This window comes from Gymnoscopelus microlampas, assembly GCF_963454915.1.
Source record: "Gymnoscopelus microlampas genome assembly, chromosome: 5".
Lineage (NCBI taxonomy): Eukaryota > Metazoa > Chordata > Actinopteri > Myctophiformes > Myctophidae > Gymnoscopelus > Gymnoscopelus microlampas.
In genome coordinates, this window is record NC_139942.1 from 47,886,612 (window position 1) to 47,913,924 (window position 27,313).

Sequence of the window (27,313 nt, forward strand, 5' to 3'; positions counted from 1 at the left end):
ATGACACGCTCAGGTGATTTTCAGAAATGTCATCAGTCACAGATGGCATAATTCCTAACTACACCAGTTTTCTGCCAAGTTAGACAACTGGTCCCAGTCATTAGCAGAAAAACGACAGCTTCTTTTTCATGACTTTGAAACGTAAAGTTTTTATATACACAATTTGAAATCATTCTAATTTGGCCGGGTAGTTAATAACATATTATACTGTGGTCTGTCAAAAAAAGTTATACATAATACTGCTTATAGGCCTACTCATACTGGGTTAGTGTACTTCCTGTTTACGGGGCTCTATAAGTTGCGCGTTGGTGTTACATGTTGTTGCGGTTGTAACACAGCATGTTGAGCTTGATGTTCTCGTCCCAGTGGCGGAGCAGCAGGAACAGCTGCCTGGCGGCTCCCTTCAGCCCGGCCAGGTCCACTCCCTCCGGCAGCTCCTGGCCGCGCAGCCAGAAGTCGGCCTTGGCCGCCACCAGCTCCCACTCCATGAAGTATCCGGCGCAGCGGTGCTCCAGCCAGGCCAGAGCCACGGCCGTGGCCCAGCTGGAGCCCTCCAGGTCCCCTTGGGCCGGCCCGCCACTCCCCTGGAACCAAATTAGTATTAGAGTATTTTTGTTCTTTTTTGATTTTCATTCGTTTTCAATTTCAGTTAGTTTTAATTCATTTTTAAAAGTAGGGTTGCGGTTTAGTTTTCCTTTTGTGAAAAATGCAGTTTTAGTGTTGTTTTTTGATTTGTTGTTTTTATAATACTTATCAGGGGGGTGAGAGTCAAAAATGTCAGAAAAAACGTTGTGTTAAAACTGACACTGTAGAACAAATGGAAGATTTAATATGAAACCAAAATACTAGGCTTATACTGTATGAAATAAATTGACAAAGACAAAAATTAAAGACATTTTGTGAATGATTTGATTTCGTTTTTAGGTTTTCTAAGCACACAACACCGTTTCAGATATTTATTTTTTTAGTAAAGCCTCATTTTCATGTTTATTTCATTTAACTAAATACTTAATTTCAATTTTAAGTTGCAGTCACTTGGTTTAGTCTTATAGTTAACTATAATAACCTTGCCTGGAACTCTGCCACGGCCGCGTCCACCGGAGAGCCCGCCTCGCAGACGTCCGTCTCCGAGCCGCGGCCGCTGTCCGCCTGGCCGTGTCCGCCGGCCGTCAGCTCCGGGGAGCCCTCCTCGGAGCTGAGGAGGTCCGAGGGCGAGGTGACGGCGGGGTCTCGGTCGGCGGGGGACAAGGCGGGGGCGGCGGGACCCCCTCGGCCCCGGCGGCGAGACGACCCCCTGCTGGGGTCCAGAGTCAGGGGCGTGTCCTCCGGGGTGTGGTGGAAAGGAGGAATCGAGGGGGGGGCGGGTCTGACGATAAGGGAGGAGGAGGATGAAGGAGAGGACACGTTCTGATTGGGTGATGACGACGATGTACCGGCGCGGGGTTTGCCGGCGGCGCCGGGCGGGACAGAGGGGGGAGGGGCGTTGGGGGAGGTGCACCGGAACGGCGGGCTGAGGCTGCTGCGGTGGAGGCTGTAGGGCGACGCCCTCCTCAGGCGGTCCAGAGGGATCTGGATGCGCTCCGAGTAGCTCTGGGTCAGCAGGAAGGCTCCCGACGCCAGCTGCAGACGCACCTGAAGGAGACCAGACGGCATATGGACTCCTACCATTTACAATTTGGGCATTTAGCAGTACGCTCTTAATCCATTAAGACCGGGAACGCATCTGTGTAACCACTTAAACCATCATTTTATCCTTTGGCTAATGGCCATTAAAAAAAATCTGATATACAAGCTCGTAGCACGACTAGATCTGTTTTTTGTGCACATCTTTGAATATATTTCTTTAAAGCAATTTTTTGTACTCAAATCTTTGCTTCTGGGGACATACAAATGTCTTCTAAATCAATAACGACAGTTAAAATGTTTTAAATAAACTTATGTTGCTATAATATCAGTGGTTCTCAAACTTCTTTCATTTCAAGGGCCCCCAAAATGATGTGTATTTGTCCGCGGATCCCCATCTCAAAATATGTTGTTCCAGGGACCCCCAGAAGCAAAGATTTGAGGTAAAAATGTATATAAATTTATATATTCAAAGATTTGCACACATTAAAAAAAAAAAGCAGATATACAAGCTCATAGCGCGGCACTCAGTGCTGCGCTATGAGCTTGTATATCTGCTATTTTTGAATAGCGCTATGAGCTTGTATATCTGCTATTTTTGACAAGCTAAAGAAATCTTAAAATGACACAGATGTTCCCGGATTGAATGGGTTAATCCAGAGCGATTTACAGTAAGCAAGGTAAACACGAGGTAATACATCAAATGCATATTGTATACAGTACTTTGTCGTACAATGGTGTGGTACAAAAATACATGAGGTGTGTGTGTGTGTGTGTGTGTGTGTGTGTGTGTGTGTGTGTGTGTGTGTGTGTGTGTGTGTGTGTGTGTGTGTGTGTCTCACTAGAGGCAGGTAGTCCGGCGCCTCTGTGTCAGCCTGTTTGTCCGTCTCTGCAGACAGACAGTGAGACTTCAGAGGAACCTGTTTCCCTGATGAGATGGAAGACCTCAGTCTGCCCAGAGGGAACCTGGAAGTACAGAGAGACACATGGATGTGTGTGCTTTTTATTGCCAGAGTGTTCTGATCTAACTCAACACGCAAGTTATTCATAGCACAGTACTGTAGTTATCTAAAACTGATGTGTGGTGGTTATTATCATCATCTGATCAAACCACACACAGTATGTGTGTTAGCAAAACTAACTACAATGAAACAGAATTGCATGTAAAATATATATTTGTATTTTTTTTTACATCATATCTGATGTCATACATTCTTCAAAGGTAGGGTAAGTGATTTACTTCGGTTAAAATAAGTGTTAAATAGCTCTATATTCTGATACTCATTGCTATAGAGTGTTTGTTCAGTAAAAGGAGTCTCCCATGTCTCTCCAGCTCTTTATTAAACAGAAAATGCATTTTCAATGATCTCTCCTGATTGGCTTAAATTTTGTCACCTACCTTAAAATGCACTATATTCTGTTTACTAAAGAGCTGGAGAGACAGCTGTGACCGAACAAACGCTCTGTAGCAATGATTACTATCAGAATATAGTACTTTAACCTTTTTTAACAATAATAATAATATCACTTACCCTACCTTTAAATCTTCATTTTTAAGCTTGTGTGTGTGTGTGTGTGTGTGTGTGTGTGTGTGTGTGTGTGTGTGTGTGTGTGTGTGTGTGTGTGTGTGTGTGTGAGAGAGAGCGCCACCTGGAGCTGAAGAAGCTCTCCATGGACCGGCTCTCCACTGAGCGCTGGGAGCGAGTGGAGGGACCAGTAGACATGGCAGAGGGGCTGGTGGCAGGGTAGACGGCCCCCCCTGAATCTGACAGGAGGGTTGCACACATCAGGGTTAACTATGAGGACAAATGTTCGTCGACTACCTTTTTTTCACTGACGAAAACTACATAAAAACTAATCTATGATGACTGAAACTAAGACTAAATAAAATAAAAACTAGACCAAAATGTTAGGGAGGGGCTAGTGGAGAAGAGATCCAGTAGAACTAAAAGTCATTTTATGTTTGGTTGCGCTCGGGTGTTGCGCTCTGAAAATAGCAGATCTATTTACGACGCCATCAGGGCCTGCCAAAATATTTTTGGGGCGACAAAATCAACTGTAGATTTAGTTGACTAAAATCTTATGATATTTAGTCAACTAAAACTAGACTAAATCTAAAACTTTTAGGATGACTAAATATGACTAAAACTAAATGACATTTTATTCAAAAGATGACAAAACTAAATAAGAATTTGCTGTCAAAATGAACACTGGTACACATACAGAAGGTCAGTGCTTCTCAAACCTTTTCATGCCAAGGACCGACAAATTGAAATATATTTGGCTTAAACACTGCAAAAAAAAAAAAGCCAGGAATAATAACTGAACTACAGATTGTGAAGTTGGGAGAATTTATTTTTATGGATTAATAAGAATGAAATTAGCTATGTCTCTGAAACAGTGTTCAAAGGAGTTGCATATGTTATTTAAAACTGCAGTTTTTATTACACACCTAGTAATGGTTTAGCTTGCCGCAAGCTGGTATAAATTATGACTATAATTTCTTTCTTGTTTTTTCTGAGCAATGGAGGAGCAGCACTTACTGGAATCCCAAGACGTGAGGCTACAGGGCGAGGCCGGAGTGTCATCCCTGTCTGAGAGATGCAAAAGGCAACAACGCAATAATGATGCATAATCTGTGTTGTTGGGGATGTTACTTTGAAACGGTAACAGGTTACATATTTCAAAAAGTAAAAAAGTTATGTTACAATATCTGTGCCAAGTAGGGGGAGACCGGGGACAAAAGTAACACTTTTTGTATTTGCCTTCATAATTCACAGAATACTTGAAATATCCTAGTCATCTTTTGCTATAAGAAACATATATATGTGCCCTAATTAATAATACAATTTTAAAGCTTTCACTAATAAGGACAAGACTAAAATATTAATTTGAATGCAATGAGTCACAGTGTTACAATTGCCCCCGTGACGGGGGCAATTGTAACAGTGGTTGGAGGCAATTGTAACACTGAAAAAATAAGTCATATTAACATACTTTATCTCAAATAAAAGCACATCACTAAGTAATATCTATTTTTTATAATTTAACATTTTTACTTACAAATGTTTTATATACATAATTACAATTATTTTGTATTTTTATAATTATTTTATTTTAAATTTTTGTTTTTTCAAATGTATGTCTATTTTTTATTTAAATGTATTTTTACTTTGAAATGTAGTCACATTTAGTGAAATTATGTTCATTTACTAACATAAAAGTATGTAATCCCAGACAAAAAATCTGCTATATATACAATTCACCTAAATTTAAATTAGCTGACATCTTATCTTTAGACAGCAGAAGGAAAATACCGTACACTCAAAAATGTACGTTTACACCTCAAAATCAGTTTTTTGTTGAAAACTTCTGCTGAGATGAAATGATCATTCTATCCTTCCAAAGGCAGAAAGAGGACCCTACTGAGCATGTGCACAAGAAGTCTCACCCCTCTAGTTTATTTCTAATTAGAATTATTGAGCGTGTTACTTTTGTCCCCTGTTACTTTTGTTCCCGGTCTCGCCTAATGTGTTATAAGACTTTTTGTGTTATGAATTATATGAAATGCATGGCCGGTGGTGGTACTGTCTATACCTGTGGAGTTCCAGAGGTCCTCTGTCTCTTCGCTGTCTTTACTGGAGCGCCGGCGACCCAGACCAACAGAGTAGGCCCTCTGTCTCCTGCTGCCTGACTGAGAGCTCCGCCTGTTCCCCAAACGCACCCCTACACACACACACACACACAAATGTTTTATAATTTTCACAGCATGTAACTTTGTGGACCGCCATGTTTGTGTGATGTTGAGTGGGTGGACACACACACACACACACACACACACACACACACACACACACACACACACACACACACACACACACACACACACACACACACACACACACACACACACACACACACACACACACACACACACACACACACACACACACACCTGTGGCTTTGATTTCGCCGCTGCCGTCGGGCAGGTCTTTGCTGGGGTTGTTGCTGCCCCCGGTGGCCTTGAAGGCAGTGTACATGCAGATGATGTTACAACTCTTACTGGTCTGGATGGCCTTCATGCGGAACCGCTTAGCCGGGCCTGCATGGGAAAAGAACCACCGTGCATTATGCACCAGAACAGCACGAGGCGCTGTGGTTAATAGCTAGATCTGGGGTTCCCGAACATTGGGTCACAGACGCGTTTTTATGTAAAATATGATTATTATTTTCAAAAGATTTTCTGATGTTAAAATAAAGTCTGATATTTAAAAAACATTCCAGAAATGCTCTAAAACAGGGGTCTTCAACGTTTTCAGGCCAAGGACCCCCTAGCGGAGAGAGAGATGAAGCAGATTTTCAGATTTTTTACTTAGTCTGCTCTTTTCTTCCTCTCCACCTATAGCCTCTTTGCCAAAAATAGCCGATCTACAAGCTCACAACTCCTCGCAGCGCGAGGCGTTGTGAGCTTGTAGATCTGCTATTTTCGGCTAATGTTCCCTCAGAAAAAGTTCTTTCTAGGGTTCAAGTGGTTAATGTAAAAAAAACTAGATCCTATCACACAAAGATTTGGCGGACCCCCTATAGTAGCTCTGAGGACCCCCTAGGGGTCCCGGACCCCTTGTTGAAGAACCCTGCTCTAATAATATACACAAATAGTGAAAATAGTCAATCTACAAGCTCACAACCTGTTGCATCGTACGTTGTGAGCTTTTAGATCGGCTATTCTGACTATGTTTGGAACAGGGCTGTTATTGAATTGAATTCTGAAAACGTTTGGGAACCCCTGGAGCTAAACAATCAGGTCACAGTTTCGTCAAGTCGAACCCTGCAACACTCACCGTGTTCGATATCGTTCTCCTTCTCCGCCATCTTCTCAAAGTCTCTGATGACGGAGCGAGCGGTGAGCTGGTGAATGATCTCCTCCCAGGGCTCTCCTCCACCACCACCTCCTTCTCCTTCTTCTCCTCCTCCTCCTCCTCCCTGACCTTCAGGGGTCCAGAGGTGTCCCAGGTCAACGGTGACGTCCCAGGACAGAGGCCTGCCTCCCAGCAGGCCGTGGATGAGGGCGCGGCAGTGGCCCGGAGGAGGGTCGGGGGGTGCAGCGGTGAACAGGTACTGGGGGTCCGTGAAACTGTCCCAGTCCAGAGGGGAGGCTGGGAACAGCAGCCCATCTGAGGAGGGGTTTAGACACACAAGACACGCTGGTGTCGGATGGATCAATAGAGAACAATCAACTTTATGGTCACGTCACAGATTTACAGGTGTAAAGAAGTGGGTGAATCATTATTATTATATTATCATTTTTTTTGCGTGGTTCTCCATCATTTTGTTGTTTTCCAGAAAGGGAGAAGAAGAAAAAGGATGGAGGCAGGGAGTGGGAGAGCAGGGAGAAAAGAAGAACAAATGACATGAATGTAAATTATGATTGTGATAACAGTCTGAAAACAGGGCGGTTCCTCAACCTCCATGGGAGGCGGGTTTTCGTGCACAGGCCGATCAGGGAGCGAAGGGCAGACTCTTGTAAGCGTAGATCTACAAGCACCGGCCAGAGAAAGCCGCCCGCGTCCGCTTCGAGGAGCGCGCTGTGGCCGTCCCTCCAGAGAATGGGAACTTGGGAAGCGATAGCGAACCAATCATCAAAATGTCCAGCGAAACGCCCACATTTTGAAGAAACGCGTTTTGTTTTTCGCCAGCTAAATGTAGGACTGGTTACCCCAGTCAAAAATCAAACATTAAAGAATCATGTTAAAGAGAACACACGCGGTTGCATGAGACTAGACATATAGATCAGGGGTTCTTAAACATTTCCATGTCAAGGACCACCAAACTGATATGTATACGCGGACCCACATCTGAAAAGCGTTTGTGCCAGGGACCCCCCCCCCCCCATACAAGATTTGTGTCGTTAAAATGTGTCCAAAAAATATGAAGGATGGATGGATGGACGGATGCAGTATAACTTACTGGAGTCGGTGAGACTCCTGCGGGACAGCGCTCCTCTTGAGACGGGCTGCGTCTCCCCGTCACTCTCCTCCAGCCTCCCCCCCCCCAAGGTCTGGTCAAAGGAGACCCTCTCTAGCGCCCTCCGCAGACGATGCATGTCCAGCTCCCCCTGAGGGGAGGAGAAGCTCCGGGCCGCCATGGTGGAGCGAGCCAGCGTCCTCTGTCTCCTACGAGACTCCTCGCCGCCACCGCACAGGCGGCCATTCTGCGCGGACAAAAACACTGTGTTTAAAAGACAAAGGCTGTGTTCACACTAGTCTCGCGTAGCTACACAGCTGTTCCACAGCAGTGTTGCAATTTTTGATTTAGTCATAGTCTTTTGAATAAAATTCCATTTAGTTTTAGTCATATTTTAGTCATCTGAAATGTTTTAGACTTAACAGGGAAAGATCAGGAAAAGTGAAGAGAAGTGTGAAGAGGTCAGATGTCATGCCTGTAATTGGACTTAGAATTCTATCCTCTACCTGTCTACCAGCTTGACCCCAGAGAGTCAAACAACTCACTCCTTCAGCGAGCTCCACAGAAGGAGCCCCCGTGGGTGTGGCGATCCTCTGCGCCCCGCCCCCAACCCTCTTTTATTGCATAGCTACCCAGGCAATTCCAGATACTATTGATCATCTTTATTATAATGTCTGTGAGCGAGAAATCCAAAGTGATTCCATTCACTCTCACTGTATGGAGAAAAAGGTCTTTAAGTCATCTTAAAATTATGTTGAGACCTCTTACATCGGTGGTTCTCAAAATGGCATTCGGGGACCCCCAGGAGTCCTTGTGGGGGTCCCAGGCGGGTCCCCAGCAAAAGTAGTTAGTATTGCATCAAAATCAATTCAACAACTTCAACCCTATAGGCTAAATACAAACTGAAAAGTTTCTCTTGTGGGGGTCCCTGGAACAATTTTTTTTCAGATGGGGGCCAATTATATTTGAATTTGGGGGTCCTTGACATGAAAGAGTTTGAAAAACAAACGGTCTTTAACATATTATAAAAAATAATGAGCAAGCAATGAACCTTCTTAGCCCCGTCATCTGTGCTTTCGGTGGAGGGGTTCTGCTGCCAGGAGGAGTCGGCCCATCGGGACAGGGAGGACCTGTGCTGCAGAGGGGGGGCCACTCTCTCCAGGCCCTGAGGCAGGGAGCCCGTGTCCCGCAGCAGGACCCCGGGGCAGGGGGCGGCGTGAAGGGGCTCCGAGTGGAAGGGCCTGCTGCTGCTGCTGCCTGCGGCCAGGCCTGTCACCGTTACAACATTCCACGTGCCGATTCATTGTCATTCAAATAATTATGATTAAGGATTTATAATTGTGTTATTGACATTGATCACTTTTTGACAGTGTGTTGCCTTTTAGGCTTTGTGAATAAACAATTGCACAAGGCAGATATGACAAATAACTTAAATAGCACATAAACAGGAATTGCCCTGTTCTGGGCATTTCCTGCTGAGAGCAGTTTTTCCGGGGATAAACACCTAACCCGATGACACACTCAGGTGCGTTTCAGTGATGTCACTGAAATGATGGCATAATATGGCATAATTCCTAACTACACCAGTCTTCTGCCAAGGTACACCAGTCTTCTGACGCTATAGCCTAGTGCATCGCTAATATTTGGCTATAATACTTTTTTCATTGCCTTCAGTGGTCATCAGCAGAAAAACTGCTTATTTGTCATGACTTTGAAACCAATTTTTATATACTTCACCTTTTCTTTTATCATTCTAATTTGGCTGGGTGGTTTATAACATATTATTCTATGGTCTGACAGAAAAAGATAATGCATAATACTGCTTATAGGCCTACTAAACTGGGTTAGGATTCTTCCCGTTTACGGGCTCTACAGAGAAAGTGACAATGAACTGTACCAATAATCAACATAATGTACATACAGTACCTGTGGCCTCGGAGGTGGAGGAGCTGTGCGTGTGGAGGAGACTGCGCTCACTGCTGACGGAGCAGCGGGTCAGAACGTACTGCTCCTGGATGTAGGAGCTCCGCTGGATCCTCTTCCTCACGTCACTGGACCAGTCCAGCTCCAAACCTGCACACACACCAGTGTTCACTTTGGGTGCGTTTGAAAATACAGCACTGAGCGCACTGGCCAATACAAACTAATAGGCGAGTGTGCTCCGGTGCGTAATTTCCAAACGCACCCATAGATAGCAGATTAACACACACACACGCACGCACGCACGCACGCACACACACACACACACACACACACACACACACACACACACACACACACACACACACACACACACACACACACACACACACACACACACACACACACACAGCATAATTGTTGCCAACGGATGTTAGAGTTTGTAATCTTTCTAGTTTAACCCATTACAACCTGGGAACGTATCTGTGTCATTTTAGATTCTTTTAGCTATTCATAAAATAGCAGATATACAAGCTGACGCGCTATGAGCTTGTATGAGCAGTTTTGAAATATCTTTAAAATCTGTGCAAATCTTTGAATATATAAAAAAAAATTAAGCGAACATGTTTAACTCAAATCTTTGCTTCTGGGGGTACCTGGAACGTGGCCAAATACATATAATTTTGGGAGGTCCATGACATCAAAAAGTTTGAGAACCACTTATATTATAGCAACATCATTTCTTTCAGAAAACTGTTAGGATTTAGAAGACATTTGTAGAATCGGCCTCAGGTCTTAACCCATTAAGACCGGGAAAGCATCGGTGTCATTTTAGATTTCTTTGGCTATAATAGCAGATATCCAAGCTCATAGCGCGGCACCGAGTGCCGTACTATGAGCTCATTGAGCTTGTATATCTGCTATTTTTGGGGAAATCGTGAACATTTGTGCAAATCTATATATTTTATATATTTTTTATAACATATATATTTTTTATAACATTTTTAACTCAAATCTTTGCTTCTGGGGGTCCCTGGAACAAAACATTTTGAGATGGGGGTCCGCGGCCAAATACATATAATTTTGGGGGTCCTTGACATGAAAAGGTTTTGAACACACCACTGTACCAACATACGTTTTTTCAGAAAACTGTTAGGATTTAGAAGATTTATTTTTTTATAAGCCTCAGGTCTTAATGGGTCAAAATGTGACCTTTTGAGCAAGGCGTGACATTCAACCGCTGACCACCAGGTGTCAGTGACAGTCTCCAAACCTGGGCTGCCGGTGGTGGTGTCGGTGTCTTTGGCGCAGGAGAACTCTGAGGAGATTTCCCTGGAGATCTCCCTCAAGGCCTCCTCCAGGTCCGCTCCTCCTCCTCCTCCTCCTCCTCCCCCCTCGGCAGCAGGCGTCATGGAGGCCAGGAGGTCTGAGGCAGGAGGAGGAGGCGACAGCTCGTCATTGGACAGGCCGAACACGGAGCCCGTGGAGCCGCGGTGTGTGGCCTTAAAGCCCCGCCCACCAGCCTAGAGCAAAGCAACAGGTCTGTCATGATTATTACACAATCGCCCTATCACAATTACTTGAGATAATCGCATTTGCTTTTGCATAATAGACATAATCGTTTTGCATTAATCTGTATAAAATCGGTTTAAAAATAGCAGACATTGTTCATTTTGACCATTGAGGCCAGTCATTGTCAATACTTTCTTTGTATAATATCACAGTTATGCATTATATCTGTCCTGTGCATGTTACACAAACAGAAATGTTATTTTTATTTCCATATGTTCAAACATGCAATGCCAAAAACACAATTTATCATTAATCAATGATTGATTTGTATGACAATTAATCATCAACAGAGAAGTTGATGATGATTGTGACATCCCCACAAAGGAGTCTGGTTGAACACATGGATAGAAGAATACATCCATTCTTAAACAGGCACGCGATTGCGCACACACACACACACACACACACACACACACACACACACACACACACACACACACACACACACACACACACACACACACACACACACACACACAGCGAATCTCAGAGAGCATTTGTTATACCTCAGTGTTTTTGCCTTTAAAAATAGACATATCATACAAAGTGCAGTAGCCAATCAGGCGATTCCCTGGATAGAGAGGAGGAATCTCATTGGGTGAGAGGAGAGCCTCCATGTTGTCCGGCAGGTACCAGTCAATGCGCACATCGGTCAACACGGGTTCAAAGGCTTTTTTCAGGGACTTGATTAACTGAAATTGAGAGTGACCTTCATTATATTTAGTTTTATATAATATTTTGATAAATAGAATATATTATATATATATAAATACTGCTAATAGGCTTTTCATGGATTGAAAACAAAACGTATAGCCCCAAAGAACATACTGTATAACGAAGCTTATATCCCTTAATTTTGTACTTGATCTGCAGTTAACATTGTGTCCACTAGATGGCAGTACAGTCATGTGTCTAACCTTGGGCTGGAGTCTCTCCTCATCCTCCAGGAACTCCGTGGTCCCTCCTGTCAGCTTGGCCACGCCCTGCAGGAGCCTCCGGCATGCTCTGGGCCCCAAGCCCAGACCAAAACATCTGGAGAGGTATTTGAACATTCAGGCTTACATACACCAGTGGTTTTCAACCTTTTTCATGCCAAGGACCCCTAAATTGATATACATTTGGCCGCGGACCCCCATCTGAAAATGTTATGTGCCAGGGACCCCCTGAAGCAAAGATTTTGATTAAAAATGTGCTTTAAAAAATACATACAGTATATACTCAAAGATTTGCACACATTTTCAAGATTTTTCAAAAATAGCAGATCTGCAAGCTCGGTGCCGCGCTATGAGCTTGTAGATCTGCTATTTTTGAATAGCCAAAGCTAAGTGGTTAAAATGATTGTGACGCTATGTTAACTCATTTTGCTGGGGACCCCCTGGTACCCCCCCCAAGGACCACTACCAACCAGTGGTCCGGGGACCACTGGTTGAAAACCACTGACATACACCAACACATCTGAAATGGTATCTAACATTCAGGTTTACGATGTACGCCAAAACAGCTGGAAATTCATTTAACATTCAGGTTTTCATACACCAAAACATCTGGGGAAGTATTCAACATTCAGGTGTACGATGTACACCAAAGAAATGGCAGGCAGGTTTCTGAACTGTCCACAACCCACCAATGAGACTACAGATTGAGTAGACAGAAATGGTGCCATCTCATAATGAGCATTATCAAGGACCAATTATGAAGATACTTGTTGAAAACGGGTGAAGCGCTCCTTAAATTATAAGAGCCGTCTTCAGTCAGTTCACTCAAAGTCTGTCACATTTTTTTATGTGCCCGTTGATACTGTGTGCTACTTGGCATATGGATGTTTCTGCCTGTATCTTTATTCAAATGTCATGCACATGTTAATTTAAACCGTCAGATATTTTACGCACACACAATCAGGACATAAATATTTATAGGGCTGTAAACCGTAATGGCTCGCTCTCTCTCTCTCTCTCTCTCTCTCTCTCTCTCTCTCTCTCTCTCTCTCTCTCTCTCTCTCTCTCTCTCTCTCTCTCTCTCTCTCTCTCTCTCTCTCTCTCTCTCTCTCTCTCTCTCTCTCTCTCTCTCTCTCTCTCTCTCTCTCTCTCTCTCTCTCTCTCTCTCTCTCTCTCTCTCTCTCTCTCTCTCTACAGAGCGACAGCGATCAGAAGCCATTTGGCTAATTGAGAGTTTGAAGAAAGCATGCGGGTGACAGACTCATTGAAAATGCTCGGGTGCAGGGTGGTCACCAGTGGTTTTCAACCTTTTTCATGCCAAGGACCCCTAAATTGATATACATTTGGCCGCGGACCCCCATCTGAAAATGTTTTGTGCCAGGGACCCCCAGAAGCAATAATTTGAATAAAAATGTGCTTTACAAAATATATATACTCAAAGATATGCACACATTTTCAAGATTTTTCAAAAATAGCAGATCTGCAAGCTCATAGCGCGGCACTCGGTGCTAGATCTGCTATTTTTGAATAGCCAAAGCTAAGTGGTTAAAATTATTGTGACGCTATGTTAACTCATTTTGCTGGGGACCCCCCCCCCCCCCCCCAAGGACCACTGGTGGTTTGGCCATTTGGCTAATTGAGAGTTTGAAGAAAGCATGCGGGTGACAGACTCATTGAAAATGCTCGGGTGCAGAGTGGTCCCTCTATAGCTTTTTGCCTGTAGCTTTGCATCTTCATGTCGCTCACTTCCATTGAAAATGTAGTGGGTAGCCTGTAGCTGTCAGTGTGAACACAGCAGCATGATGATGATGATGATGATGGGCTGTCACAGCAGCCATGCTCATGGCCGTGCTGCTGTGACAGACCCAGGCGGTCCAACAGGAGAATACTAATGAGGCATAAATGTAGTTATTGAGCGATGCCCAGGGGGGGTGTTGTAGAGGGACTGACTGACTGACTGACTGCGTAGTGAGACTAGAGGTGGACACACACACACACACACACACACACACACACACACACACACACACACACACACACACACACACACACACACACACACACACACACACACACACACACACACGCACAGACCACTTAGCAAGATTACTGGGTGTGGCTCAGCAATACATCTCTCTCTTTCTATCCCCCCCAATACATCCCTCTCTCTCTCTGTCTCTCTCTCAGTTCTCTTGCTCTCTCTCTCAAGATATGGCTGCCATACAGACACGTTCTCATGTTTTTTGTACAGTAATTTAGGTTTGTTTTCTTTATCACAAGAATGTCATTTAGATAGCATGTTACTTAAACAGATGCTATAGGTTTGGGGCGCCGTCGCCTTTACGGCGCATACCACATGTACAGTAGGCTCCAATGCAGCCTGATACAGCGAGTCGCAGGTTCGATTCCCAAGACCGGTGTACCTTTGCTGCGTGTCACTCCCCGCCTCTCTCTCCCCCTGTTACCTGTCAATCTTCACTGTACTATATCCAATAAAGGCAGAAAAGCCCCCCCAAAAATATATAAAAAAATCACACCCTGTGTGAAGGTAGCGGCGCCTTTGATACATTATGTCATCGATATGTGTTTATAACCATGTGTCACGTGAAGCTTGACCAATCACTTTGTTGACGGGTCTGAGCAATCAGAACGTTGACGGGTCTGACCAATCAGAACGTTGACGGTGAACACGGACAAAGTCAGGTGTAGAGCAGGATCCGCTCTATACCTAAAGGTATAGAGCGGCTAGCGCCGCTAAAAATAAAAATGAAACAGATGCTATAGTTTCAGGTGGTCTTGATAGCATTTGTACAGATTGTTATTTTGATAGTTTAGACTGATTCTTGGTTTACCTGGGATCTTACTGTCTATGCATTCTGTGTACTGTATGTAAATTGTAGATAAATGGCTGGTACCTGGCAGTGCACGTGTTCCTGCGGACCAGCTCCAGCACCTTGCCCACGTTGCTGACGCTGCCGTCCGTCACGACGAACACCTGGCGCGGGCAGGACCGCTGCCCCCCCTGCTGGTACACCCACGACAGCGCACCCAACAGGTTGGTGCCCCGCATGTCGGCCCGCATCTTCTGGATGTACTCGCACGCCTGAGCCAGAGTCACCTGTGTGTGTGTGTGTGTGTGTGTGTGTGTGTGTGTGTGTGTGTGTGTGTGTGTGTGTGTGTGTGTGTGTGTGTGTGTGTGTGTGTGTGTGTGTGTGTGTGTGTGTGTGTGTGTGTGTGTGTGTGTGTGAGAGAGAGTGAGTAAGAGAGAGAGTGAGAGCAGCCTGTAAAACCGGTCTAAAGGGCCATTCACAGCAAGCACGATAACTATCGCAATAGAACTATAAATATGTCGTTTTAAAAATCGTTCCATTGAAATGGATGACAACGTGCACGCCACAACTATAACGACAACTATTGTCGTGGACGATATCGTTTGGATCACTTTCAGCGCGATATTATGAACGCTAGAAACATAATGACAACCATTAAAATCCATCGGAAGGACATATGGGATGCAGTTTTGTTATGAACCCATTAAGACCTGAGGCCGATTCTACTGTACAAATGCCTTCTAAATCAGTAGTTCTCAAACTTTTTCATGGCAAGGGGGACCCCCAAAATAATATGTATTTGGCCATGGAGATTCTTTTCCCCAAAAAAGCTGCGAGCTTGTAGATCTGCTATTTTTGAGAATCACTGTTCTAAACCACTGTTCAAAAATCCTAAGAGTTTTCTGAAAAACCTATAATCAGTCAGATTATCTATAGTTATATCCCGTCTTTCAGCACCACGGAGGAGGAGATCTCTCTCTCTTCAACTCTCTCCTTCCGTGTGGGCTATGGCAGTGGTTCTGAAACTTTTTCATGTCAAGGACCCCCAAATGGACACTTATTAGCCCACGGACCCCCATTTGAAAAGATAAGCCAGGGACCCCCCATAGAGAAGATTTTTACGGCTCTAGCAGTGATTCTCAACCATTTTAATTTTAAGGACCCCCAGTTTGACATGCATTATTAGGTCTGCGGACCCCCATTTAATGGCATTTCTATCTCTGGGACCCCAATTTATATTGTAAAATCAATGTTAGTTTAACTCTGAGAGTTTACAAATGTGTAAACATTTGTAAACTCTCAGAGTTACAGACCCATAAGGGTCCAATTGGTTCCTATCCAGCTGGGGACCCCCTGGAACTCCCTCAAGTACCCCTGCGGGTCCCCGGACCCCACTTTGAGAACCAATGGGCTACGGTATATCCTGACACAGCTACAGTACTGTACACTGCGCAGATGCACTGTTTACAGAACTTTATCGTTCCTCGGTGTGGACGGCAACTTGATTACCGCCATACTGTAGTTATCAGTGTGTGCTCAGTGTGAGTGGCGCTTAATAAGTGAATCAACTGTCATTGGCTGTGTAAATATCATGGTGTACATTATTGATATCAGATGTCCTGGCAAGAATTTAATTAGCCTCTCTCCCATCTAAGCAAAGAGTAAACTCATTATGTTAGCACCTGCCTTGAAGCACCATCCAATCACACGGCTTGACAGGGGGGGGGGGGGGACTGTTGGAGTGCATCAAGTACTGTACTTAAGTAAACAAATTTTGTATTTTGAGTATTTCCAACAACCATTCAATACTTCATACTTCTACTCCACTACACCACAGGGGTAAATGTTTTACTATTTACTCTCCCTCTTTACGCTACAAACAATTGAAAACTTTAGTTACTATGACAATTTAGATTATTATTACAAAACCTACATTGACCACTCAAGCCCTATTTCATACTATTCTAACATATCTGATCTACAAGCTCACAATGCATCGTGATGATGAACACGTGAACACATCGTGACGTGTTGTACATCTGCTATTTTTGGAAAGGTTTGAGCACTTTCACAGCAGTCATCAGGCACTGGAGTAGTGCTGTGGTTGTTAACCTGCAGAAACACACTGCCCTCTCGCTGCATTTTGTTTTTTCATTTTGAAAGGCCACCATAGTTCCACATGGTGTGTTAAAGGGATAAAAATGTTTTACAAAAGTTTCATCAATTAATCTCCCCATGAAGCCTTGAATTCATGGAGATCTTCATTGTTTGTTTTTGTTGCATTCCTGATCCAATATAAACAAAAAAATAACCACCACTTAAAGCCCCCAAGCCTTAGTAAAACAGACCTGAGTTGCGACTGTACTTCGACTGCTTTTTTCCATCTACACCAAATCTCTTCGCCAAAAATAGCCGATCTCCAAGCTGACGGGACACAGATTTTTGGCTAATGTCCCCCCTGCCCCCCCCCCCCAGAATATAAAGGCTGGCTTTCAAGTGGTTTAATTTAAGTAAATAGGAGGCCAAACTTAACAAGAGAAATAGCCCATTATATTAAAAACAATCACTTATAAGCAGCACCATAGTAGACCTTTCAGAGAGGTGAACTCTGTGATTTCACAGAGTTGTTAAATACATCATTGATTTATTATATAGTTTTACCCTGGCCTCCTATTTACAAGTAGTTACATATTGGAACATTGGATCAGGAAAATTAATGAAGGCTGGTGGAGTAAATGTACTTAGTTACTGTCCAGCCCAGACCCCAGCTCCCTGCGTTGCCTTAGCAGCAGTGGAGGATCAGGTTTAAGCCAGACGTGGGCTCTGCCAGGAGGACAAACACTACTTTAGCACATCATGTTAAACCGACCATATGGTGACCTTTCATGCATGTTAACCAAGCAGTAGATAGCCTCCAAAATCAAACCCTTACGGGTGTGTAACTCAGCGAGTGTACAAAATGGAATGGAGACGGTCCACCCCACAGGCGTCCTTGAGGGGGTTCCAGGGGGTCCCCAGCAAAATGAGTTGATATAGCATAACAATCTGTTTAACCACTTTAACCCAACACTTTAATCATTTGAAAATAGCTGATTTACAAGCTCACAAAGCGTCACATTGCGAAACGCTGTGAGCTTGCAGATTTAAACTATTTAAAGTCTTGAAAAACAAATCTTGTATGTGGGGGTGGGGGGGGGGGGTCCCTGACACAAATTATTTTCAGATGGGGGGTCCGCAGCCAAATACTTAATACGTAATTTGGGGGTCCTTGACATGAATAGGTTTAACCCATTGACACCTGAAGCCGATTCTACATGTCTCCTAAATCTCAACAGTATTCTCAAAAACGTATGTTTCTATATCAGTGGTGCTCAATCTTTTTCATGTCAAGGACCCACAAAATGATATGTATTTGGCCGCGGACCCCCATCAAAATATTTTGTTCCAGGGACCCCCCAGAAGCAAAGATTTGAGTTAAAAATGTTTGCTTTAAAAATATATATATATTCAAAGATTTGCACACATTTTCACGATTTTTCAAAAATAGCAGATCTACAAGCTCGTAGCGCGGCACTCGGTGCCGCGCTATGAGCTTGTAGATCTGCTATTTTTGAATAGCCCAAAGTGTAAAATAATGCTTTTTTAGCTCAAATCTAAAAATGACACAGTTCCAGGTCTTAATGGGTTTAAGAAGCACTGAGACAGGTGACAGAAGGGAACTCACGTCGGTGAGGAGCTTGCTGCTGGTGAACAGCGTCCTGACGGTGGTTCCAAAGCCTACGATGTTCAGCATGGTGCCAGGCGGCAGGCTCTTCAGGGCTACCACCATGCCCTCCTGAAAGACACAGCATATGGACACATTCATATCGCTGGGTTAGGGTGGAAAAACTGTTACTTTTCAGGAAATGGTGGAAAAAAAAAGAACCTGTGTTCCAATCAATCCAATGTAGTTATTACAGTATTTAGTCATACTTGTTAATACTTTTCATTGGTTAATAATGTTTATAAAACTCACAGACACAATTTATTTTCAAATATTTCAATCTTTGAACAGTTCACACTGGAGGATAATCATGCCCGACATTCGCTCCCTATCTACAGTAGGCTGGTGTCCCCCCGATACTTTGATTGACAAAAGCACCCCGATTATCTTTAAGTGTGAGTCCAGCTTTAGTCACCTTTATGTGTGATGTTGGTGCCACTCATATAACTAAGTCACCTTTGTGAGCTGGATGTTGGTGCCACTCATGTAACTAAGTAAGTAACTAACTAACTAACTAAGAGGATTGATCGTCTAGTCAGTAAGAATACTCTGAAGATTCTTGCAGGGGCCCTCATACAAGGTCATTATGATTATGCATGCACTTCATGGTATCACAACACCTCCAAGGCCTTAAAAACAAGGCTCCAAACATCCCAAAACAAACTTGTAAGGCTACTTCTTGGCCTCAATCACAAAACCCATCTAACCCCTGCTCATTTTGCTAGGATTGGATGGCTTAGGGTTGAGGACAGAGCACAGCAACTTGCTATGGGCCTGGTCTTCAAGATACACCACAACATTGGGATCCCCCTGTATTTGTCAAAATACTTCCAAAATGTTAATGAAGTCCACGATCATAACACCAGAGGCAGCTCCACAAATCATGTTCAACCCAGATTTGGCTCAACAAAGGGAATGAACTCGTTCTCATGCTATTCATCAAAAATGTGGAATGCCCTACCAAAAGGAGTAAAGGAGTGTAAAACCCTACTCACTTTCAAAACTGCCCTAAAGATACACCTACAGGAGGCTGCAATTCAAAAATGCCCCCTGTCCAAGTCCTAACCTACCCCCCTACCTCTTTCTTTTCTTGTACATATTTTTCACTCTTCATACCAGTAACCTGTAAACTGATTGTATGACTTTCTGTATAGTAGTGTGTATATATGTCTGTCTCTTATATGTCATCATGATTTGTGTGCATGGGGATCTCATCTTAAACAAGCTTAGTGCTTAATGAGTTTTCCAGTTTAGTATTGTGAATTTGTACTTCCATGTACTGTTATGTACTGTCATGTACTGTTCTCATGTCTTACTAAATAAAGTACATCAATCAATCAATCAAGTCACCTTTATGCGCTGGATGTTGGTGCCACTCATGCTGCCACTGCGGTCGATGATGAACAGCAGTTCCCTGGTGGCTCGGTGCAGCTCTGCAGGCTCACACAACACATCTGGACAGAAGTTCAGCATCAGCACCGGCCCGCTCAGGATGTCCTTATGGTGCCGCTTCCTCACAAACTCACACTGCCAAGCAACACACAATGTATAGGCTCTGTGCATAACTAGGGCTGTCACCGTCATGACAATTTACTAGTAAATGTACTTTGTTACTGTCAACCACTGCATAGGACAAAGGTTGTCAGTTATGTTTAAAGACAGGGCAGTGGGGGAAAAAACTAAAACAGACAAAAACAGGGTCCACTGTTGTGACGTTCGCGAGCGATTCGTTCAAAGTGATTCATTCTTGTGGGTGAACGGGAACGAACTAGGTAACATCCTCAAAAATAATCGCTGTGTGGAAAGCCTGGTGACACGAGGTTCTGTCAAATGCAGCGAAAAGAGAGACGTTCCTCTTTTGCCATTGGACGGGAGGAGGGCGGAACCGGAAGCACTAAACGGTGAACGATGAGCCAATCATCACGTTTTATAATCTTTTCAGTGAACAGGAACTAAATGACCAGAGTCACTGAAAAGAAAGACAATTCCCACCACTTATCCACTGACCTTTTTCTCAGGATCACAGTCTTTGCGGACGCAGCGAATGAAATCACGGCGTGAAGAGATCTGCTGTTCGTATTGGCTGAAGGAGAGCCGGCCCCTCTCCAGGATAACCAATGGGCTGTGAGCTTCTGTCAAGTTTGTAGAAGGCAAATCACGTTTTGGGGAAAACAGCAAAACGGCATACAAACAGGCCTTTTAATTGTAAGATCGTATTATTATTATTTTCATATTGTATAAAATATTGGTTATATTGAGATATTGAGGTTGCTACTTTTACTTAAAGGTGGGGTTAGTGATATTTATTGGTTAAAACTAAAGGTTTTTTGTTAAAAGGTTAAAGCACTATATTCTGATAGTAATCATTGCTATAAAGTGTTTGTTCAGTAACAGAGGATTCCCTGTTTCTCCAGCTCTTTAATAAACAGAAAATACATTTTCACGTAGGTGAAAAAATGTCAGCCAATCAGGACTCTCCCTCTCTCTCTAGGTCGTCCTCAGACGAGCCCTCCATCGTTGCTTCCAGTCAACCCGGTTCTCCATACATCTGGCCAGCTCGTTGGTACTTTGCGCTCCTGCATCATTCTTAAGTACATGTATGTTATTGTGGGACGTCCTCGCCTCGTGACCGAGGCCCGTGCGTTGGTTCCCACTGGTTGCTGGCAGTTCTTGATGTCTCAGGAGAGAGTACCCATTTATCAGTTTCAATTGTGTCTGCTCATTTCTTTGGGTCATCACTTCCACTTCAATTGTTTAATCTGTATCCTGACTGAGTTCTCTATCCTGATTGGATAAAATTGGTGTCCCGACCTGAAAATGTATTTTCAGTTTAATAAAGAGCTGGAGAGACATGGATACTCCTGTTACTGAACAAACACCCTATAGTAATGGGTACTATCAGAATATAGAGCTATTTAACACGCTGATTTTAACCAAAGAAAATCAACTACACTACCTTCAACTACAACACAAATCTTAGTACATCTTCCACCACTGGTTGTATTTTTAGGAGTGACTCACCGCTCAGGTGCAGAATGACCTCGATGTGTCGGTCATAAGGGTGCTCCTGTGCCAGGGTGATGTAGGTGGCAGAGGCGCTCTGGGCGCTGGGGTCTGCATCTGCCCTCAGAGCATGAGTGGGACTCTCCAGGCCTAACAGATGACAGTGTTAGGAAAAGTACTCAAATGTTTTACTTAAGTAAAAGTATCAACACTGCAACATAGAAGTACTCCGTTACAAGTGAAAGTCCGGAATTCAAAATGTACAAAAGTACAACAGTATTGGTATAAAAATGTACTTAAAGTACCAAAAGTAGAAAGTACTCATTACGCAGACTGTCCCATTTCACAAGTTTTCAAATGTAAAAAATCTTTTGAAAATACTAGGTCTGCAAGCTCACAATGAGTTCAAAAAAATTTCATCGGCCTCCTGGTGGTGCTATAACAGGCCAATCTGAAAAATTCGGGCCGGACGTCCGGCTTTGGCATCCAGGGAGTGTGTGTGCACAGTTTCCCAGCGACCGGGCCAACAGTGCCAGAGATTAGCTGCTCACAGACAGACGGACGGACGGACGGACACACAGACGGACAGTGTGCAAAACGTAGTCTCGGCCATGCCTTTCGGCCTGGCAGAGACAACGAGGCTTTAGTGCTAGAGAACATTGAGAAGGCGGGTCATACCGGCCAGCAGGCAGGCTCCTCTGACCAGCAGCTGGAAGTTGAGTTCATAGGGCGCCAGGTTGGCAGGCGGGCTGGTGAAGATGGCATGAACACACTGCTGCTCGGAGCCCAGCGCCCGCTCCTGCTTGCCGGACGTGGCACCAAAACAACTGGTCTGTCTACGGACAAAGAACCACGGAGAGATTATTATTATGTCATTAACATATTTAAGACCTGAGACCTATTCTACAATATATGCTTTCTAAATCAGTAGTTCACAAACGTTTTCTTCCCAAGGACCCCCAAATTGATATAGATTTGACCGCGGAACCCCATCTGAAAAGGTTGTGCCAGGGACCCGCCAGAAGAGAAGATTTGTGTTACATTTGTTTGCAGATGTACAAGCTCACATCGTGGCATGAAGTGACGTGCAGGAAATGGAAAAGAAGAACCTGTGTTCCAATCAGGCCTGGAATTTCGTCATTTTAGGCCCGATTCAGACTATGTTACCGAGTCCACTTGCCAGATGTTGCGATTAGTGTGAAACTGCGTACCGTACGGAACGCCGAACCGTACCAGGGAACGCCTGGGGAGGTAGTCTGGGGTCCGATTGATGCGTACTCTTATACGGAAAGCTGCAATGTGAAAACTGCTAATCATATGTCATTTATATATCAAATTAGTGACACATTATTTTACCCGGGTTATACCTTCTGATAGTTCTACTTGAATGTTGACCTGAGGCACATAAGTACCATTACAGTTGGTACTCGGGTACGTAAGAATCTTGGCCATTGTGAATGCTGGCCAGCGGGGAGAGGGCAGTCTTACTTGGGAACGGTTCGAATCAATGGGACCCGGTCTGAATCCGCCCTTAGGGTCAAGACCACTTGGCCTTTTGGTATTGTACATTTGTTGAGGGCACAAAGGCCAAATGCCAGGGGAGGAAGGCCATCAAATAAAACAATGATTTTGTCCACGGAAATCATGTATTTTATTGTATTTATAAAATGTTCAATAAAACACGTTATAACTATCAGTGAAATAAGTAAATAAATAAGCTGTTTATTTAATAAAAATAATGTATTGGAATCAAGGCCTCAGGGTATATGATTTTTTGAGGGGCAAAAGGCCAAACTGAGGGGCTACAGCGGCCATGGCCTTCATGGCCTCCGTGAAATTCCTGCCCTGGTTCCAATGGATCCAATGCAGTTATTTAGTCACAAGCTCTTGTTAATACATTTTAATTGGTTCAATATTCATGAAGCCCACAGCACAGACCACTTTCACTCAAAATTGTTTAGAAATAGCTAAAATGGCTGATCTACAAGTTCACAACGCGTCGCGACACGTAACATTTACGGATTGCAGCTTTAAATAATTTAAAACTTTTAAAATAAATGTACATACTTTCAAGTGTTTGTTTAAAACAATTACATCGCTGTGTTAGGGCTGTCATAATCATTACATTTTACGATACATTTTCGTACTAATAATTACGATTAACGGTTTTAATTGACATTTTTGGCATTGAACTTTGGTACAGTATGAATACAAAATTACATCTGTTTGCCTTTTAGGCTTTGCAGCCAAAGCTGCACAAGGCAGGTAATAAATGATATATATTTAATAATTTTACACTTTCAAAATATTTAAACAAAATAGCGGGAATAGACAATCAGGTTATTTCTGCTATTTTGGGAAAATGTATGAAATTATTTCAACATGGAAACAATTAGGACGATTTGAATTGTGATTATCTCAAATAATTGTGATTAGGTGATAATGTAGTAATTGTGACAGGCCTATATATCATCTCTGTCGGGTGGAAACCTCATATGTCCAAACTTTTACTTTATAGGATTCAAATTAAAAAATAGCAAAAACAGCAGATCTACAAGCTCGATACCTGCTACTTTTGATGCTTTTCTGTGACACTATAGTTAGTATGATCAAGTAGAGCATTAATGTACGAAAAAAATAAAAGTTAAAATATGGAGATAATATGGAGGTTTCTTTATACATAACTATATAAAGAAACATATACATATACAGCTATAATGATATCTGTGCACCCACCCGGTCTCCTCAGACTTCCCCCCGTTGTCGGCCTTGCTTGGCGTCATGCGTCCGGTGACGATGGGGGTGAGCAGCGCGGGGTAGACGATGTGGATGGCTCCGTTGTCCAGCGTGGGCAGCTCCAGCGTGGTGCTGATGACAACCGACACGATGTCCATGGGACCGATCACCCCCGTGCCCACGATGAACGTCGTTCTCTCCAGGTCTTCATCCAAGATGAGATGCCCTGCATGGAGGGTGCAACCGTTAATCAAATTGATCAATTACATTTTCATTATTTTTGTGCGGCACTGTTGTACGACATACACTAAAATAGCTATTAAGTGGTTGATCATACTAATACATTTTGTTGATTATAAAAATCTAAATCTATTAGCTGTGGGAAATTTCACTTTCAAATAAAATAAACATAAATAATATATATAAAACATTTTTTATGCTACTGAAAAAGTAATGAAAAACTCACAGCCCCGCCCTCACGCATTAGAAGGACATTCTAATGTTTTTAATGTTTACTTTATTTGAAAGTGAAATATCCCTTTAACCCTGTATTATACCTTGTTGTACAAATGGCATGGCATGTACGTGGCATACAAACATTGTGTAAATCTTCTATTTTCACTACGGTATTTAAAAAAACAGTAGATTGTGTTATTGTAGAGATGTTGAGATTGAAGTCGGTCAATGTGTTTTTGTTGTTGCTTCCATTACACATAGTAGTTGTAGTAATAATGTATCTATCTATTTATCTATCTATCTATCTATCTATCTATCTATCTATCTATCTATCTATCTATCTATCTATCTATCTATCTATCTATCTATCTATTCTGGTGACTGAGGAGCACTGATGACTTCTCACAGACTCCATAAATAGATTAGTCTCATTACAGCACCATGATTATCTGAGTGATTTATTGGAGGCTACTATAGGTTCCAGAGCAGTGTGTGGTTCTGGAGCTCTGCCGGGGGCATTGGCAAATGAAGAATTCAACACATACATGATTCTTATGTCTCCTTTTCATAGAATCAGGGAAGCAGGGTTCAATCGTTTGATTAATGTACTTTATTTATTATCGTTAAGACTTGCATCGTTCCAGAGTAGTCAAATGTTAAGATAAAACGTATTTTCTTTATTTGTGTAAAGCACAATGAATTGTCCTGTGGTTGAAATGTACTAATTGCCTTGCCTTGCATCGTTCTCGAGTAGTAAAAATGAATGACCAGAGTTGGATATCAAAAGCAGAGGCATTTCCCCCACCCTCCCATTCCCCCCAGTAAATCAAACCCTGTGGAGATTGGAGAAGCATCCCTGTGTAATTAATAGCTCAAATGCCAGCAGAGGTCTGCACTGTTAAATGTATTGTATGTACAACCTCATCAGTTCTCCGCTGCCTCTGCTGGACTTTTTCTCCTTCACTAACCCCTGCTGTCCGTCTGTCTGTCACAGAGCAAGCAGAGTTCCCAGAAGCTCTCGCATAAAGTCGCAGACAAGAGCGTTTCCCCTCACCGTTTGTGCACTGCATGTCTAAGTTGGAGCTCCCGCAGCAGCCCCACTCACGGCTGCTCCCACACTGGCCGTCGAGCCCCGATCCTGGGCAGCAGTCCAGACAGCAGTCCTCTAGCTTCCCCCGGCTCTGGATCTGTACTCCCACCAGCCTGCCGGCGATGATGGCCTCAAAGCCCACCACCACCTCCCTTTCACCCAGAGGGTACACAAACACACCTGGAAAACACACACACACACACACACACACACACACACACACACACACACACACACACACACACACACACACACACACACACACACACACACACACACACACACACACACACAGTTACTGATCCAAAAAACGTGAACATAGAAAGTCCAAAACAGCTCTGGCATTCTCTGGCTCTGGTAAAAAAAAATAACATTTTGTCCACCCATGTGCATAGCATAGCCTTCCCCTATCACCTGTCCCAGATAAGGAGAGGTGTGGAGAGGTGTGCCCCTTGGTGTCCAAAAACAATAAACTAATAAACCAACTAAAACTAATACTACTAATAACACCTAATAATCATAATAATAACCAATCAAACTAAAACAAACAAACAAACAAATAGAATGGCTTTGTAGAATGGCTTCTACAAAGTGCTCAACCCCAGTACTTGAGTCAAAGTATAGATATTCCTGGTCAAATATTACTAATACTGTAACTACAAATGAAAGTTGCTCAGTCAAATGTGTACTTTTAAACATACTTAGTGAAAATAGCTACAGTACAAACGTGTTGCATCGAACTTGCAGATCTGCTGTTTTCACTATATTTGAAAAGAATGATAAAAATAAATTAAAAGGGCTTTTGTGAGAAAAACAAGTCTCACAAAAGCCTGAGTAGACGTGAAAAATGACCACAAACATGTTTGAGAGTGAAATATCACTTTAAGTCAGGGGTCTTCAACAGGGGGTCCTCAGAGTTACTACAAGGGGTCCGCCAAATCTTTGTGTGAGATTTTTTTCTTTTTACCTTAACCACTTGAACCCTAGCATCCCTTTTCTGAAGAGAACTTTAGCCAAAAATAGCAGATCTACAAGCCCACAACGCCTCGCAGCGCGAGGCGTTGTGGGCTTGTAGATCGGCTATTTTTGGCAAAGAGGTATAGGTGTAGAGGGAAATAAGAGCAGACCAAGTAAACAAAAAAAGAGTAATCTAAAACACAATTGTATACAATATAGAGGGGGTCCCTGCTTCATCTCTCTCTCAAGCTAGGGGGTCCTTGGTCTGAAAACGTTGAAGACCCCTGCTTTAAGTTGGGTGAACGTGAAGCGTATATAACTCGCCTTCTACAGACTCGGTGTCAGCGTTGGCGTAGGTCAGGTGTGCGGTGATGCCCAGGGAGCAGCCGTTGGCACAGGACTTGATGCAGGAGGCCTTCAGGAGCAGCGGTGCCCACGTGGCGCGGTTCCTCAGGCCCACCAT

At 43.4% G+C, this 27,313-nt stretch overlaps 1 protein-coding gene across 1 annotated transcript; it reads right to left on the bottom strand.

Moving 5' to 3' along the window:
* Window positions 1-311: 311 nt before the first annotated feature.
* vwa5b2 (von Willebrand factor A domain containing 5B2) lies at window positions 312-27,313 on the bottom strand (the record flags this gene model as incomplete). The annotated part of the gene is made up of 23 exons (XM_084056950.1): window positions 312-584; window positions 1,072-1,632; window positions 2,466-2,589; window positions 3,274-3,388; window positions 4,167-4,217; window positions 5,221-5,349; window positions 5,579-5,725; window positions 6,465-6,797; window positions 7,591-7,834; window positions 8,639-8,812; window positions 9,509-9,660; window positions 10,781-11,030; window positions 11,586-11,771; window positions 11,997-12,111; window positions 14,930-15,132; window positions 18,570-18,680; window positions 19,959-20,135; window positions 20,616-20,740; window positions 21,630-21,761; window positions 22,290-22,447; window positions 24,348-24,573; window positions 25,858-26,073; window positions 27,175-27,313. The coding sequence occupies 23 exons, from the start codon at window positions 27,311-27,313 to the stop codon at window positions 312-314; spliced, it is 4,341 nt and encodes a 1,446-aa protein (XP_083913076.1).